This window comes from Mirounga leonina, unplaced genomic scaffold, assembly GCF_011800145.1.
Source record: "Mirounga leonina isolate KUSES-001 unplaced genomic scaffold, KU_Mleo_1.0 Mir_447, whole genome shotgun sequence".
Classification (NCBI taxonomy): domain Eukaryota; kingdom Metazoa; phylum Chordata; class Mammalia; order Carnivora; family Phocidae; genus Mirounga; species Mirounga leonina.
This window is the reverse complement of record NW_023270757.1, coordinates 244704-262139: the sequence shown is the minus strand read 5'-3', so window position 1 is coordinate 262139 and position 17436 is coordinate 244704. Positions and strand designations below refer to the sequence as shown.

The window sequence follows — 17436 nt, the reverse complement described above, 5'->3', positions numbered from 1 at the left end:
AAAAAAATACACAGTAAGTTCTCGTCCAGTTTAGGGCTCATCAATAAACCAGTCTTTTCTCTTTTCCTTTCCTTTTCTTTCCTTTCCTTTTCTCTTTTCTTTTCTTTTCTCTCTTCTCTTCTCTTCTCTTTCTTTCTTATTTTATTTATCCATTTGAGAGAGAGCGAGAGAGCAAACAAGCATGGTCGGGGGAAGAGGGAGAGGGAAAAGCAGACTCCCCACTGAGCAGGGGGCCTGATGCTGGGCTCGATCCCAGGACCCTGAGATCATAACCTGAGCTGAAATCAACAGTCAGATGCTTAACTGACTGAGCCACCCAGGTGCCCCAAAACCAGTATTTTAAGTACATTTAAATAATGTAATTGCTTAAAGACTAGAGGGGAAAGGAGCTATCAAAATAATCCTGAGTGTAAAAAAATAGGAAAATAAATATCTGAAGGTTTTGGCCTTATTTTTTTATTTATGTTTTTATTATGTTATACTTCTACTTTTATTGTGTGTAGAAGTTGAAAATTATGGTGTCAACTTTTATAAATTCAAGAAATAAAAATGTGCAGATGTTTGAGAGTAACTTTGGTTATATATTACCCGAATCTTAAGTGTTTTATGACCATCCTCATTTTCTACCATTCTGTTCAAGTACTGGTGCCCAGGCCCCAATCTTGGTATAGTGTCTGTTAAAATTATCATTATGATAGGGGGGTGGGAGGATGGGTTAGCCTGGTGATGGGTATTAAAGAGGGCACGTTCTGCATGGAGCACTGGGTGTTATACGCAAACAATGAATCATGGAACACTACATCAAAAACTAATGATGTAATGTATGGTGATTAACAGAACATAATAAAAAATAAAAATAAATTATCATTATGATAAAGGGGATTTTTTTTTGTTTTTTTAACGGGACCAATGGAATTCAAATCTGCTTTTAATCGATATCCCAAAATGAAGTGCTATGCACTAAATTTCTCAAATCTACAGCTGCTCCAGGATAAACTTCTTTAGTGAGTGTTGAAATACCTGAGTGGTGATATAATTCTCTCTCCTCACACGTTCTTTTTTAATAATCTAACATTTTATTAGGAACACTGGCGGCCAATGGGTAAAGGCTACATCGGTTATCAGTGTTTTACAAAGAAATGCTAAGATCGTTTCAGCCATAGGGTTTGCATTCCGATTTATGCTGTGTGTCCTGCAGGGCAGGACAGGAGAGCTGGATTTGCAGTTGAAACACGGGAAAGAAGGACCCGAGGAGGTGCAGTACAAAAAAGGCACAGCCTGGCTCTGGTAAGGGGATGGCGACCCGCTGCTCATTGCTCCTCATGGGAAACGAACGATGAGGGGGGAGGGGCCCACTGTTTACAGCATACACACACACACACACACACACACACACACACACAGGAATATTATGCAGCCATCAAAAAACCCGAAATCTTGCCATTTGCAACGATGTGGATGGAACTAGAGGGTATTATGCTAAGCGAAATAAGTCAATCAGAGAAAGACATGTATCATATGACCTCACTGATATGAGGAATTCTTAATCTAAGGAAACAAACTGAGGGTTGCTGGAGGGGTGGGGGGTGGGAGGGATGGGGTGGCTGGGTGATAGACATTGGGGAGGGTATGTGCTATGGTGAGTGCTGTGAATTGTGCAAGAGTGTTGAATCACAGCCCTGTACCTCTGAAACAAATAATACATTATATGTTAAAAAAAAAGAAAAAAGAAAATAGTAGGAAGGGAAAAATGAACGGGGGAAATTGGAGGGGGAGACGAACCATGAGAGACTGTGGACTCTGAGAAACAAACTGAGGGTTCTAGAGGGGAGGGGGGTGGGAGGATGGGTTAGCCTGGTGATGGGTATTAAAGAGGGTACGTACTGAATGGAGCACTGGGTGTTATACGCAAACAATGAATCAAAACTAATGATGTAATGTATGGTGATTAACATAACATAATAAAATAAAATAAAAATAAAGGTTTATGTGGGGAATTTTAACTTATATACATGCCCGAAGGTGAAGAGCCTGAATAGGTGGATTTTCCAGGTCTAACAAGTAGAGCTTTATTCAATGAATTTTAATAATTTTTAAAATGGTTTTCTAAAGCAGCGCAAAAATGGGTTGCTTTATCCTTTTCCCCCTTGTAATGGATTATTTCATATGCTTTCAAAGGAAAAATTCTGTTTTCTCACTCAATACATTGCCTTCCTAACAACTTCCATTTAATCAAGGAATACCCCTCTGCTCTACTCCCGTGCTCCCCACCCCCCGCCAAGACATCTTCATTATTAGGAGTACCTTTAAGGCATCAGGGTTTTAATTTTTTTGGCAGATGTCCCCAGGTGAATTCCCACTGTATTAGCTAGAAATGTGTAAATGCTGGCACATTGAAAGCAATTTAAATTGTTACATGGGTTAGGAAGAATACCTTGTCAGATTAATGTGGCAGCAACCTAAATCTAGGTAAAGTGCCTAGAATCTAAATTGCTTTGCCTGTAGCCACCAGGTTTCTTAAATCTAAAAATCTATTCAAAGCTTCCTGGAGTTTAGGCTTTTGTTTACTGCTTGGCATTTGTAGAAAAGCAGAAGGTGTGTGCGTGTATGTATGTTTAAGTAATTCTATTCTAAATTGCATTTTCTAGATTAACTTTCAAAATAGCAACACAGTTTAAAACATTAGGACATGGAATTTAAGATTAGAGGTTAAGAATTTGAATTTTGCTTCCTCTTTGTGATTCTCTTTTACATATAATTTGAGGTTCATCTTCTAAAAATGATCATTTGGTAGGGTAGGGTATGTATGTTGGCTGTATTCTCCAAAATAGAGAGATAGAATGAAGAATGTGTGACAGAAAGATGGGCATCCAGGATAACTCCCAAGATTTTGACTGTGAATAACTAAAAGTATGAACTTCCCATTTACTGAGTTGGGTAAGACAGTAGAAAACCAGGCCTGTGTAGGGTAGGAATCAGGTTTGGGACTTGCTAATTAGACCTCCAATTTAGAGATATCACGTAGGTCATTGACAATATGAGTATAGAGTTTGGAGATGAGATCAGGGCTGAAAATATAAATTTGGGAATTACCAACATATCAACTGCATTTAAAATCATGATGCTGGATAAGATCACCTAAGGAGTAAGTAAAGATAGAGAAAAGGTCAGAGGACAGAGCCCAGAGCAGTTCAACATTTAGACATGGGGCAGATGAAGAGGGAACCAATAAAGCACAGGGAAAAGCAGTGGTCAGTGATGTGGGAAGAAAACCAAGAAAGAATGGAATCTGAAACACCGAGGCAAGAAAGTGTTTTGAGAAAGGAGAAACCAATTGTGTCAAAGGCTGCTATGAGGCTGCAAAAGGTGGAGACTGAGAATCGGGAAAGACTTGGCCTCTTGGAAGTCCTTGGCGGCCATGACAGGAGCTGTTTTGGTGGAGCTGGGGGACAAAAGCCAGATTATAGAAGGGTCTAGAAAGAGTGGAAGGAGATGAACTATTTTAAGTGAGTTCTGATGTATGAGAAGCAGTGAAATGGGGCAATCGCTGGAGAGTTTTTTCTTCTTTGAAGATGGTAGATATTACAGTGTGTCCACCTGCTAGGGGGAGTTACACAGGTAGAGAAGGAGCAGTTGGTGGTACAGCAGACAGAAGCCGGTAGGTAAGAGGCGGGAACTAGCCCACATGTAGAAGGTTTGCCCCAGCATAGAACTATAGGCAGGTCATCATTTGTAAATATCCACACTGACCAGTAAAAAAAAAAAAAACGCATTGAATGCACTGTAGTCCATTAGGAAGACTGAGATAGGACAATACATTTTAGAGAAATTTATTGTCAAATAGTTTTATAGGAATGCAAGTTTATGGTCTGTAGGAGCAGTGTTTGCAACTGTTTCAAAAGCTTGGCTCTGGGGCGCCTGGGTGGCTCAGTCAGTTAAGCGACTGCCAGTCAGTTAAGCGACTCAGGTCATGATCCTGGAGTCCCGGGATCTAGTCCCGCATCGGGCTCCCTGCTCAGCAGGGAGTCTGCTTCTCCCTTTGACCCCCCCCCCCCATTCTCTCTCTCAAATAAATAAATAAAATCTTAAAAAAAAGAAAACGAAAAACTTGGCTCTGAAGATCGAGTCATTCTCAGAGAGTGCTGATTGCTAAGATTCTTTAGTATTCCAATGAAAATAATACAGCTATAACATATTTGTAAAAATTTTATATTTATAAAAAGTTTGAGCTTATGAAACTTGAAGTGTATAGTGAAAATACCCATGATTGCTTCTTCTTCAAAAATGTAAATAGGGCAGTCCATGGTTGTTCTTGAACTCAGGCTTTTATGTTGAAAAGAAATTGTATCTGGTGAATATTTGAATTGAGTATGTATGCTATCTTCCAATCCACACGTGTAATTACTTTCTTTCGGCTCCAGAGTGATTCTATAACCATTTTAAATTTTATTTTCTATACGTACATAGTGACGATTCCGTTATCTACAATTTGGACATAGGAAATTGCTATTTTAGTGAGCTCTTCTGCAAAACACCAGAGAATGTCTTAGTTTAGGCTGTTATAGCTAAAATACCCTAGACTGGATGGATGGCTTAAACAACAGAAATTTGTTTCTCATGCTTCTGGAGGCTGGGAAATCCAGATCGAGGTGCCTGCCAGGAGATGTTGTGCTGGGGAGGATCTGCTTCCTGGTGTGCGAGTGGCCGCCTTCTCCTTGTATCTTCACAGGAGGGAAAGCAAGCATTTTGTCTCTTCTTACAAGGGCACCCATCCCACTCATCCCACTCAGGAGTCCTCCACCCTCATGACCTCCCCAAGGCCTCACCTCCAAAAACTCTACATGGGGTGTTTAGATTTTAACATACGAATTTTGGAGGAACACAAACATTTAGCCCATAGCAGAATAAAATAAAACATAAAGGACACCTGTGTAGCCACCACTCAGTTTAAGAGGTGACACCATCGTAACACTGCCTATGTGTCCCTCCTCAGTTACAGTCCCCTCCTTCCCCGCCTCCAGTAAGTGACCTAAGGAATAGGCAGGGGAAAGTCCTTGAAGGAAAGCTCCTATTTCAGGTTTTTCACCTAACACTAAAATTCCACATATAGAGTTTTAGGATCTGGAGTCATTGCCAGAGGTTTTTATTAATTGACGGGTAAGCAGAAAGATGGAGTTCTTATTCCAACATCAATTCCTGCACCTATTTTCAATCTTTATTGCAGGGTCCGAGACATGTTGACTGAGGAGATCACCAAGGCGGCGGCCAAGTAAGATCCATTTATTCGTTTACCAAAAATTTTCTTTAAACGTTTTTTGTTTTGTTTTTCCTGGCAAGTGCATACCATTTCTCCCTTTAGGGTATGTCCTAACTTTAAGGATTTTTTTCATTATTTTTTAAAAAAATCAGTTGTTGTCCTTTCTCGTGTTAATTCTTAAGGTAACGTCTTTTTGTGAGAATACAGAGGAATCAATACAAACATGACTTCGACATCAAGAGTCACGGAGGTCATGCCCTTGTTGTACACCTAACAAAGTGCCCCGTGCTTTGACTTAGATTTAAAGGATTCTCATTTGGTTTGCGGCGGGGGTGGGGGCTGCTGAGGGAAGGAGAAATTCTTGCTAATGTGAATTATGTGGGTTCTACAAATAGGTTATTAAATCTCAACTGTGAGCCAGGAAATAAATTAGAGTAGTACTTCCTTTCATTCCCTTTGTGTTACGGGGTCCAGGGTATCTAAAAATTCAATTTTTAAATACCCAAAACGAGCGTGAAGTCCCATGAAAATGGCAGTTTCAATCATATCCTTATGGTTGTTTTAACAAAAATAACGAGTATTACCACCTTGAGGCTTTTTATTTATCTTAAGCCAACTCTCAACAGAAAATTATACCCTAATGAACTTGCTGGGAACAATCTCTTCAGGTTCCTTTGCTAACAAGCTGAGTAATTGTTTCTGGCAGTAAGTTACACGTCAGTTACTGCCGCTTCTCCCTTTCACCATCACCTTTAGCTGCTGCCCTTTCTGTAGGACTTCCTTTTTTCTTATCCACCAAATAACATGGATTGACCTTTGACCTAGGGGATTTCATGTGTCCACATTATCTAGACATATTTAATTGCAGTATAGTTTATCCCTATCATGTCCCAGAACCTTCCGTGGCTAAATAGGTTTGACCTTAAAAAACAAAACAAAACAAAAAAAACACCAAAGAACATGATCTACCTTAGAGTTCGCTTTCTACCAGTAATTTCTTAAGTAGGCACGGAACTGTGAAGTCTGATCACAGTACATGATCACTACTCAGCCTCGTGTCTTCTGAATAAAGGGAGATAAAGGTGGTAATCCTCCCCTGCACTCAGTTCTGTGGGAGGCCCTGGGAAATATCTGTTGACATATCTGTTGACAAAATGAAAACTAAAGTACAGAGAGGCTTCGCTAGGGACTCATTTGTGTCTGCTTATCCAGTTTGGTGAATTGCAGACACAGTGGGGGAGCGCTCAGCTGCATATTGGAGGGGAGGGGGTGCTGGGTCGGCGGCTGTCTTTGACCTTTACCTTTCATAGTTTGTTCCATTATGTAGCCTACTTATATCCTGTTAAAAACAGCGCTCTGACATTTGCAGCAAAAAAACGTGAACGCTGAAGAATCTAGCAGCTTTCTATTAGACTATAATTTTGCCTCTCTAGTAGCTTTTGCATTTTCCATTCTAAAATTTTATTTCAACAAGATTTTAATCTTCAGATTTGCAAAGCATCGTTTCATGACTAATAACTAAGAAGAGCGTGTTCACATTCTCAGTGGTAGGGAATAAAAATAATTCATGTTCTCATGGTGCTAAACCTTTTCATCAAAAATTTCCAAGTATTTTATAGACCTTATCTTATTAAAACAATGCTGACAATAGTAGGTATATGACAGCAAGTGAGGTTCGGAGGCTGAGAGATTAATGATAGTGTAGGGGGAGAAAAAAATCACTCTGCTGCCCTCTCTTTACTTTTTCCCACCGGCTTCCTCCAACCATGGGAGGACCTCCCCCCACCACCACCACCTGCTGCCAGCTTAGCCTTCCCTTTCTTGGATCATGACTAACACAGGCTGGTTGGAACCATTGTAAGACTGACTTTGTTCTGAGCCGTAAGTTAAATGCAGGAAGTAAAACGCCAGTCACAGGATTAGACTGATTTGCTCATTTAAGAGCAGTTTTAAAGCATCAAGGATAGGGCTAAGGGAGAATCAGAACACAGATAAACCTTGATGATTGATGTAAGTTTATTTTCATCGTTATTAATGAAATAGATCTGAACCCGAAGATGAAAATCCCCAAAGGACTGGGTCACTTTACTAATATGTAATGTATACTTTGTCCCTAAGAAAGCATCATTGTAGCTCATCCTTCCCTGCGCTTTTTAATTAGGTTGATGGCATCAGTTTGTTCCAAAGGACAGTTTAATTAAAATGCTAGTGGTGTTGCCTAGGTAAATACTGTACTGATGCTGACGTGTTATTATGCAAATTAGTTACTACTGCCCAGCTGGTAGGGGATAGTTATTTGATCCACAAGCTGATGGGTTTTTGCTGAACTGGTTGTAGATTTTCACCTGGCAAGCTCCTCCGTGAATTTGTTTCACTAAATACGTATCGAGTGTCTCCCCTCCATAAGTCACTGTGCTAGGCATGCAGGGAATGCAAAGTTGACCAAGAGCTCGTCACAGCACCTTTGGGAAGTGTGTAGCTTGGCCCGAGCATTCACTGTGTGGACTGTGACATACTTTTTTCTATTCAAAGATTAATGTCCAAATATGCATTTAGTCTGCAAGCAAAGGTCTAATTACTACTGACTTTAAATACATTTTTCTCCATTTTACAAGAGCAATATGTGTTCCGGAATGTCAGGACCAGTGAAACTTCTGAAACAAAATCACTTGGGGTCTCTGTGTTGAAACGGAGGCTAAATGTTCTCCCGGAATTCAGGGTTACAAGAGGACTTTTCATTTCATCTTGTCTAATATCCTTGTTTTAAATTATTTGATACCCGATTTCTGGTGACAATCTGAGTTTTTCCATAGGGTAAAAAAAAAACAAAACAAAACCCAGGGATCAAATTGTCAGATCACTGAGAATTTGAAACTTTTCTTTTTTAATGTAACTTTAGGGATTCATGGTCATTTTGTAGCAGGACAGGCTTCAGGATATTCTCAGCTAAAGGAAAGAGATCATACTAGAAATAGAAGATACAATTTTGGTTTTGTTAAGTGATGTTAGGGCTCTGGTGCCTCAGAATGCCCAGACCTTGCCCTGCTTCCTGGTGTTTTATTATTATCTATATCCCAGTGATCCTCACTGCAAAACTCTAGCAAAACCTAGGTTGAAGGCATCTGCTTAGCCTTCAGGTCTTCCTCCTGTTTTCTCCTCTCACCCCGTCCCCCAATATAAAGATTGTTGTGTTACCAAATTGTGGCAGTCCTCATAGAGGAATGAATTAAACAGAAGTGAACAGAATGAGCAAGTTCGCAGAGCAAGCCTTCACTGAGTTTAACCACCCCAAGGTGGGAGAGCAAGAAGGCAGAAAGGATTCCATGAATAGGTAGATGGTGGAACTTGATCATGGCAAGTCCTGAATCCCATTCTTACCCGATGGAAGCAAAAATGCAATAACGTGTGTGTATACTCACCTTTGAATATCCATAACTCACAGATTCTGACATGACCGTGGCCTGGGACTGGAGGTCCTTAGCTTGCACGGGGAGCGGGGCTGGAAGTCTCCCCACCCCACAGATCTGTTCCATTCCTGTACTGGGGTGAGCAGGAGCCATTCTAGCACGTACCCACAGGTTCATGTTCAGGTCTCAAGTTCAGGTTTTGGGAAACAGTCTCTGTATTTGTGGGAACCCCCAACCAGGACAGAATGGAACCATCCGAGGGCTTGGGTGTTCTATTATGATGGAGGTGGGCCAGCCAAGAACATCTCATCAGTGTCGCACTGAAGATTTTCTTCTATAGAATCACATTGGAATAATGGAATAATATTAAATGTTCATTTTCAGGTGGTAAGTATATTTGAAAAGGTTCAGTTTTCTTGATACTAAATCCAGAAGTCACATTTAGGATTTTGTTGCTATTAATAGAAAAACCACCATTTGGATAATATGGGAGGGCAACTGTCCATCCAGATAGTTTAAAAACAGGCCCTTTTTTTTTTGCACCTTACCTAGGGTCTCTAAGTTATATCACAAACCGCTTTAAGGTTGCTGGCTTTGACATCTCGAGGGAAAGAAGGGGAGGCTAATAATGATAATGATTATAATAACCAGTGTGGCAGGTTGCTGGTAAAGCATGCTGCCTGAAGTGGCTCACTGGAAGCTGCTTCCACACACCAGTGCCTGAGAAAAGCCAGAGGCCACTTGCATTCTACTGTGCTTACTCACGCAACTGTCTCCGCTTGTATTTTTTAGCACAAATCGATAAATTTATATTGCCAAAGATGACACGGAAAGATATCGCTTACTTAATGCTGCGTCCAGTGATGAAATAAAAACTTTAGAAAGCAAGAACTTAGATATATGGGCTTAGACTTGTAGGACACACACAGACACACACACAGACACACACCCACCCACCCACCCCCAAGGTCTAAAGACCATACCCATATGAGGAGAGAGAAATCCACGCTAGCGTCAGAAGAAGGAGAAGACATCAGGGCACAAGCAGACGTGTGTGGATGAAGCTGTGTGAAGGAATGGAAGTGCTTTTTGACCTCGTCTGCCTTCTCTGTAATAATGCCTTCTCTTCTCCCGGTTAATGCCCCCAAATCCTCTCTTGGAATTTTTTTCTTTTTCAACAGGGAGAGCCCAGTGGTCAAGGGCAACGCACTGTTAGCCTTAAGCAGCCTCGCTGTCATCGTATCCAAACACGAAGCCAGTCTCTCTTCAGACTCAGAGGGGGTCCCGGAGGTGAGTTAAGGGCGATTTGAACCAGTTGGGCAACGTTTGAAAAGTGAGAAGCCTCTTTAAGCCTGGCCCTGAGTTTACGAGGTTAGAGCCCGTGCCTGCGGCAGCACCGACTTCTGCTACTTGTTGGGTCTTCATACGGCGAGCTTGAGGGGCTCCGCAGACACTTTTCCTTGCTGCTCCTCTGTTTTGCTTTCTCCATCACAGTTAAGTGGTCATTTCCATTTGAAGGTACCAATTTTATGCAACAGGGGTTGTCTTTTTGTGATTACATCAGTGGTAACCAATCTTAGGAGGTTAACTAGGCTTACTGAAAGTGAACAATGCTGTCAAAAAATGATAAATAAGTAGTGTTTACTGACTGAAAAAAAATTGTACTTTGCATTTTAATTGTAGATGTCAATGACAAAGTGCCTATTCATTTTTGCAAGGCATTTATTTCTTAATTAAACATGTAGCAAGCTGGCCAATGTTCATTTCCAGTGTACTTTTTCAGATAATTCATATCTGTCAAAATAAAAAGGCATGGATTTATTCTTCTTTTAAGCCCTATTATCTAGTAGCTGTCATTATCTGGAGACAATATAGCTGAGTGGTTAAAAAACATAGGCTTTGGAGTAGGAGAGTCCTGTATTTAAATCCCAATACTTGCAACTCACTAGCTCTGTGGCCTGTTGTTGGTAAGTTCCCATTGCAAAGCCTGTTCCCCCGTCTGTAAAGTGGGGATAAAGGTACTCACCAGACAGGATTGCTGGGAGGATCAAATGAATGAATATATGTAGAGCTTGACAGTTGGGAGATACTAAGCACTCAGTAACAGTAACCATCATCTGACTTCTTGCTGCAAAAACCAGGCTTTATTCAATGCTATTCAGCCTGTCTCTGTTCCCTCAGTGTGTCTTCTGGGCCATCTGTACTCCTTTTTCATGATGGAGTTTTTTGGTTGCAAGCAAAGGAACCAACTCTCATCTAAATAAAAAAGCAGAAGGATATGGCATCCGGAAGCCCATGGAATTGAAGGCGAAATTTAAAACTGGGTTTGGGGAAGAGCATTAGGGACAGGAAGTGTTAGGAGAACCATCACACATCACAGCAGACTACCATCCCTGGGATGGATCAGCTTGGGTCGTGTGGTGTGCTTGTCATTCAAGATTTAGGGTCCCATGGGTCTCGTGCCCACCCCTTGGGCAGGTCGGATGGGTGGCTTCATTGAGCATTTAAGCAAGCTTCAAATCATGGAGGAGGGAATTCTCCAAAGGGTGCCATTACCAATAAACAAGAGAATAGAGGCTGTGTGGGCAAAAGCTACAAATGTATATTACCTTTGGGGAAAGGAAAGGGGCCAAGCAATTATTCCATGAAGCATAAAAGTGTAGTTACCATAGGAAATTTTAACTTTAAATGCAGAATCTTACTTTAATGATGAGAAAGATGTTTTACATCCTTGAAAGAGCCATGAAGTTCTTTAGCAGAGACAACATGCTAAGTAGAATCTACGACCTAAAAAGTTGATGTGCCTTTCTAGGATCCCTGATTTTGGGCAGACTTGCAGGTGATTTGCCCCAGTGATAACCAGGGGTCTAGCTCTGAGTTTGAGTTCCAGGCAATCTTATTCTTCTTTATTTCCCCACTCTTTTGTTCTGTGCTGTAACAGATAACTACACAAAACATCGAGAAGCCACACAACCCAAAGATGGGACTCTGCTTTTATTCTTCATCACTTTGTCTTTGGTTGTTATTTAGTACAAACTCAAGACCTCATTATTTGATTAACGTTGAGGTTTTCAAACTTTATTTGAAATCTGCATATGACTAACAACCAAAGATCCTAGGAAGAAGGCCTTCTTTGAGTCAAGGCATTAATTCCAAGGATGCTTACCACTGCGTTGACCTTTGTCGTTTGCACCACCTGAGTGTGACCCTGTGAGTGTATGGATACTTTTTTTTTTTTTTAAGATACTTATTTAATTATTTGACAGAAAAAGAGATAGAGCAGGAACACAAGCAAGGGGCGTGGGAGAGGGAGAAGCAGGCTTCCCACCAAGCAGGGAGCCCAATGCGGGGCTCAATCCCAGGACCCTGGGATCATGACCCAAGTCTAAGGCAGACGCTTAACGACTGAGCCACCCAGGTGCCCCCAGATGCTTTTGACATCCACAGTCATGAATGATTTTTATTTTTATTTTTTTAAAAGATTTTTTATTTGACAGAGAGAGAGACAGCTAGGGAGGGAACACAAGCAGGGGGAGTGGGAGAGGGAGAAGCAGGCTTCCCGCCAAGCAGGTAGCCCCGATGTGGGGCTCAATCCCAGGATGCTGGGATCATGATCAGAGCCAAAGGCAGACGCTTAACAACTGAGCCACCCAGGCGCCCCATGAATGATTTTTAAAACTAAGGTCTCTTTTTAATAAGTTGGGTTTTATTGTTGTTTTTTAAAGATTTTATTTATTATTTGACAGAGAGACATAGCGAGAGAGGGAACACAAGCAGGGGGAATGGGAGAGGGAGAAGCAGGCTTCCCACAGAGAAGGGAGCCCGATGCAGGGCTTGATCCCAGGACCCTGGGATCATGACCTGAGCCGAAGGCAGACGCTTAACGACTGAGCCACCCAGGCGCACCATGTTGTTGTTGTTGTTGTTGTTGTTTTTTGCATTCTCTTTCCTTTTCTTTTTCCAACTGAAGATCATTTATGCTTTCATACCTAATTAGCTAGGCACACATTGTGATGATTCAGAGTGATAAATCTATGGTGATAGTAAGCAGAAATGCTAAAAACGGTGATGAGAATTTTGTAGGCTGCTTTATTGCCTCTTTTGTGAAATGGGAAGTCATAGAAATGAGACATTTTGAGTTTCTTTCTCTGCACATCTCTCCTTTAACCCCCATGTCACCCTCACTAAACACAGGTGGGCAGCGGAGAGCTTTCAGACATGGTCTGTTTTGCAGCCCCTGTCCTCTCACCTCTGCTTGTCTTGTATAAAAGGTAAATCCTATTCCTGTTGGGGCACAGGTTGAGGATGTGTATTTATCAAATATCTATCTGCCTCCTAAAGTCCTGACGGGTGAAGTTACTCTTTGGTCGTAGCGCTTTACTCTTTAATACAGAAGGGGTTTGTGCCCCGGATCTAGAAATAATATTTAAGTTTTATTTTTTTTTCCATTATCATTTCATGTTATTCCTTTTTTTTTTTTTTAAGATTTATTTATTTGAGAGAGAGAGAGAAAACGAGCAGGGGAAGGGGTAGAGGGGGAGGGATAGAGGATCCTCAAGCTGACTCTCTGCCAAGTGCTGAGCCCGATGAAGTGGGGCTAGATCCCAGGACCCCGAGATCATGACCTGAGCCAAAATCAAGAGTCTGGACGCTTAACTGACTGAGCCACCCAGCTGCCCCTCACTTCATGTTTTTCTTCATCTGCAGGTTCAGCCTAATTTCCTTTCAATGAAGGAGTGGGTTTCCATGGTGTCTGATACTCTCCTGGTCATTGTGGATAGCCATTACCAACCCAGAGGACAACTTTTCTCCTCGTTTTATTATGTAAGTCTGAGAAATAAAATTTTAAAAATGATGGGAAAAGTCAAGGGTTGAGGCTGCTCATATTAGTTGTTCACATGAAAGCCATGCCATAGTGTGATTACTCAGTCTTAGCTTTACGTTGGAATCACCTGAGGAACTTGAAGTGTATGTGTGTGCGTGCAAGCACATGTATATATATAAGATCTCTCTATAGATAGAAAAAATAAATACTGACCTGTAGGCCTCTCCTCTGATTTAATTACTTAGGGAAGGGCCTGGGCATCATCAGTATTTTAAAAGGTCTCTAGATTATTCCCATGTGTAGCCGGAGGCAAGAGCTACAGTTGTAGTGAAATAAACATTGGTTAAAGATTGGGGTCCCTGAGTTTCTACTCGTAGTTTTTTTTTAATTCCAGGATATGTGACCATGGGCAGTTCACATAATCTCTTTAGACCTTTGTTTCCTTACGTGTAAAATGAGGCAATTGAACAATATTATCTGTAACGATTGTAGTCCCAGCTCCACCCCTTACTGGTTTTGTGACTGTTGACCTGATACTTTTTTTTTTTAAGATTTTATTTATTTATTTGAGAGAGAGAATGAGATAGAGAGCATGAGAGGGGGGAGGGTCAGAGAGAGAAGCAGACTCCCTGCTGAGCAGGGAGCCCGACGTGGGACTCGATCCCGGGACTCCAGGATCATGACCTGAGCCGAAGGCAGTCGCTTAACCAACTGAGCCACCCAGGCGCCCTGTTGACCTGATACTTAACCCATCATTTTATTTTCCTTACCTGTACAGTGAAGGTAAAGATTAATGCTTTGCCAACTTTATAAAAGATTTGCAAGGATCACATTGATATAACTTGTGGGAAAATGTTTTGAAAACTGTGAAATACTCTATACATATCAAGGAATATTGTTGTTGCTCATAAAAAAGCACCTGTCACTTAGTCACTCTTTTTCTTCATGCTAATATCCTAAGATTTGAAACAAAGTGAAAACACACTTTTTTTGTTTAGGTTTTATTTCCCCTTCATTGGCTGTCATGCATGCTTTATTTCTGCATCTGCCCAGAATTATTTTGGTTCTGCCTTATCACTCTCCACTGCTTAGGGAATTATAGTGATCATGGGACAATCAGCTGAGTGGTGGAGGATTATAGTCGATTTGAATAAAAATATAGCACAGGTTGTGAACTGTTGCTAAGATCATGAATTGAGCCCGAAACTCCATTACCTTGTCTTCTCTGTACAGCGTTCTGCGTGCCTCTGTCCTCCTGCTTTTGGGAGGACCTGGTACGTATTCATCTGGGCCTTAGGGTCTGGAACTAGGATTTTTAACTATACTCTGGGACAAACAAATGACTTGTAGATAATATAGAATTAAATTGGAAGGTAGATTTTCCTCAAAGAAATCGTTGTGTTATGATCCATTTGTTTGCTGTTAGAAGTGTTCTTATTCCTTTAATTTTGGACGAAAAACTAGTTTATATCGAGGTCTTTGCAATAGCGCTCTGGTTCAGATATTCACCAGGACAGGATATTCTATGAGATTTCTAATCGTGCTGCTTAGTTCTTGCAAACAAATAAAAATAATCTCCTTAGTAGCCAGCTCAGGGTTGCCTCTTACCTTTGTGATTTTTGCACTATTCTACTTCTTCAAAGAAGCCCTGATTCGAAAATCACTTTCTTGACTTCCAGTGTTGGATCAGCTGGGTCATTTTGAATAGTACTGTCATTACAATAATGCTATGTTAACTTAAGGAATACCTTAGCACATGTTTGATTTTGTTTGAAGTACTAAAGCTTAGAGAGCAAATGGGTACAGAATTAAATGCACTTTTTAATGTGCTTTGATTGCGAGGGACAGAACAGCCTTTATGACGTGTCTGAAAATTTGAAGTGGATAATAGTGGCGGAATGATAAACAGCCTTCCTTCCCCACTTGAGACATATTTATAAATGTATATAATGTCTGTTGGAGCTCCCTAACATGGGATTCTTGCAGAAGCTGTTCATACTCAGCTGCCCTGCCATTTTATTAGGGCTGTTATTCATTTCTTTTCCCATAATTACATATAGGAAGGGGCATATAGAGCTCTCCATTTCGTTTTGAATAGCTGGTTATTGCTTTGTAACCAGAGGCTTTTAGGATTTCAACTTCCTTTTTAATTAAAAGGAATTAACCCCCTGTAGGAAATAATCCATCTACTGGGAAGCGTTCCCACCAAAAATTTTGGGAGATCTGCCAATAGGTTCCTGTGCTAAACTTGCACTTCTTCCTTCGTACTAAACTGTAACAACCCGCCCCCCACCCACCGCACACACGCTCTCTTTCTCTCCTGGAAAACTGGCTTTCTGGACATCTGTAGTACAGCTTGGTGGTTTCTCCAAGCTTGGGTAACTTCACTTAGGGGTTTGGTGGGTTTCTTTGTTTTTTTTGTTTTTTAATCATAAACACACGTGGGCTTTCAAAATACTGACTTTTTTTCAGGCTTTATAGTGAGGGAATTCACACCCTTTAAAAGAAGACACTTCCCCCCATCCCCCAAATTTAAAAGGATATTAATCAACTGTTTAGTAGCAAATTGTTTCAGGAAGGAAGAGTGTAAAGGGAACCTACCTAGACAAACACAAAAATCGATTTTTTTTTTTTAAATGATGTTTTTGATTGGTGGGGGTGGATCTCAGAGCCGCTGATCCTGTTGTGTGGTGCTTCTGTGATAGGTCTGCTCCCTTTGTGTTTTAAAACCAAAGGCCAACCCCTGTTTTCTTCCTTTGGCATGTCCTAGAAATCCTATTCTGGTGAAAACACAGCTAGCGCGATTGCCCGCTCCGCTGCCGCCACGGCTTTGTCTCTCCTCGTGCCAGTTTTCATGATTTCTTGCAAAGAGAAGGTTGAGGAAATCCTAAACATGCTGACTGCCAGGTTACCTGGGAAACCAAGAGCTGATGAGTCTCAAGCCGTGCAGATCCACATGGGCCTTGCTTTGGGGATGTTTCTCTCGCGCTTGTGTGAGGAGAAACTCAGGTACGGTTCATGAAAATACTCTTCCGTTTTTGTCTTTGTGATGATGTAGGCAGAGGATGTGATGCGCGGGCACACACGTTCCCGAACATTCTGTCCGAGCGATAATGTGGTTGCTAAACTTTTTGAAATGGGCAGGTCTGACCCTTTCTTCTCCTTTGTGAGGGCATCTGTCTTTCCAAAATGCCATCACAAAGATATTAGGGTATTTTTAGGGTTGCTCTCATGAAGGTGATGGTGACTCTAACATCATTCCATGCTTAGCTGAAAACCCTGGAAAAATCCATGTAATGGGTATGAGGATATGTGTATCCTCATATGTGAGATATGAGGAAAAGTGTAATCTCGTGGTGCTAAAAATAAACTGCTTTTTCCCCTGGCTTCCAAGGGTGAAAATAATTGTTGATTATTGATATCACTATAAAATGGGAGGAAAAAATTGGAATATCCCTGCTGCCTGAGGGCGCTGGGAATCACCTGGATCACCTAAGAACTCTATGTACCCAGTTTTAAAGATTGCTTTTATCCTGTGCCCTGGCTACATTTTTATAATCCTTAAAGAGTCTTAATCTGTGCATATTATACTGTGTGCTTTATTCCGTTTGCTCAGTTTTGGACTGCTAGCTTTACCCTTGAATGGAGCTGAGTATCAAAGACCCAGGTGGAAAATTCCACTACATGGGAAAGTTTTCTTGTGCATGAATCTACTTTGGTTGTGTTGTCCGTCCTATTTAGTCTTTATTTTGTAACAAGTCTTAGAATTTTATATACCCAGGTTGATTGCAGTGTGTGGTACAACATGAATATTTGAATATCATGAATATTTAGATGTGCACTGACTTGGAATTCAGCCCCATTTTCCCCTCACACTGGAAATAGGATAGTTGGGAGAGGCATCCTGTTGTGACGTTCCATGTCCTTAAACTCCCCTGGTTGGCAGA

The 17436-nt window shown here is 41.2% G+C and overlaps 1 protein-coding gene across 4 annotated transcripts in view; it reads left to right on the top strand.

The window, feature by feature from the left end:
• The window catches only part of FOCAD (focadhesin), a 310037-nt gene that overhangs the window by 230386 nt on the left and 62215 nt on the right, over positions 1–17436 (top strand). For all 4 annotated transcript variants that reach the window (XM_034987916.1, XM_034987918.1, XM_034987917.1 and 1 more), the window contains 5 exons: positions 1199–1287; positions 5225–5269; positions 9846–9954; positions 13372–13488; positions 16260–16498. In XM_034987916.1, coding sequence (XP_034843807.1) covers positions 1199–1287; positions 5225–5269; positions 9846–9954; positions 13372–13488; positions 16260–16498 — 599 coding nt within the window. The remainder of the gene's footprint in view (positions 1–1198; positions 1288–5224; positions 5270–9845; positions 9955–13371; positions 13489–16259; positions 16499–17436) is intronic.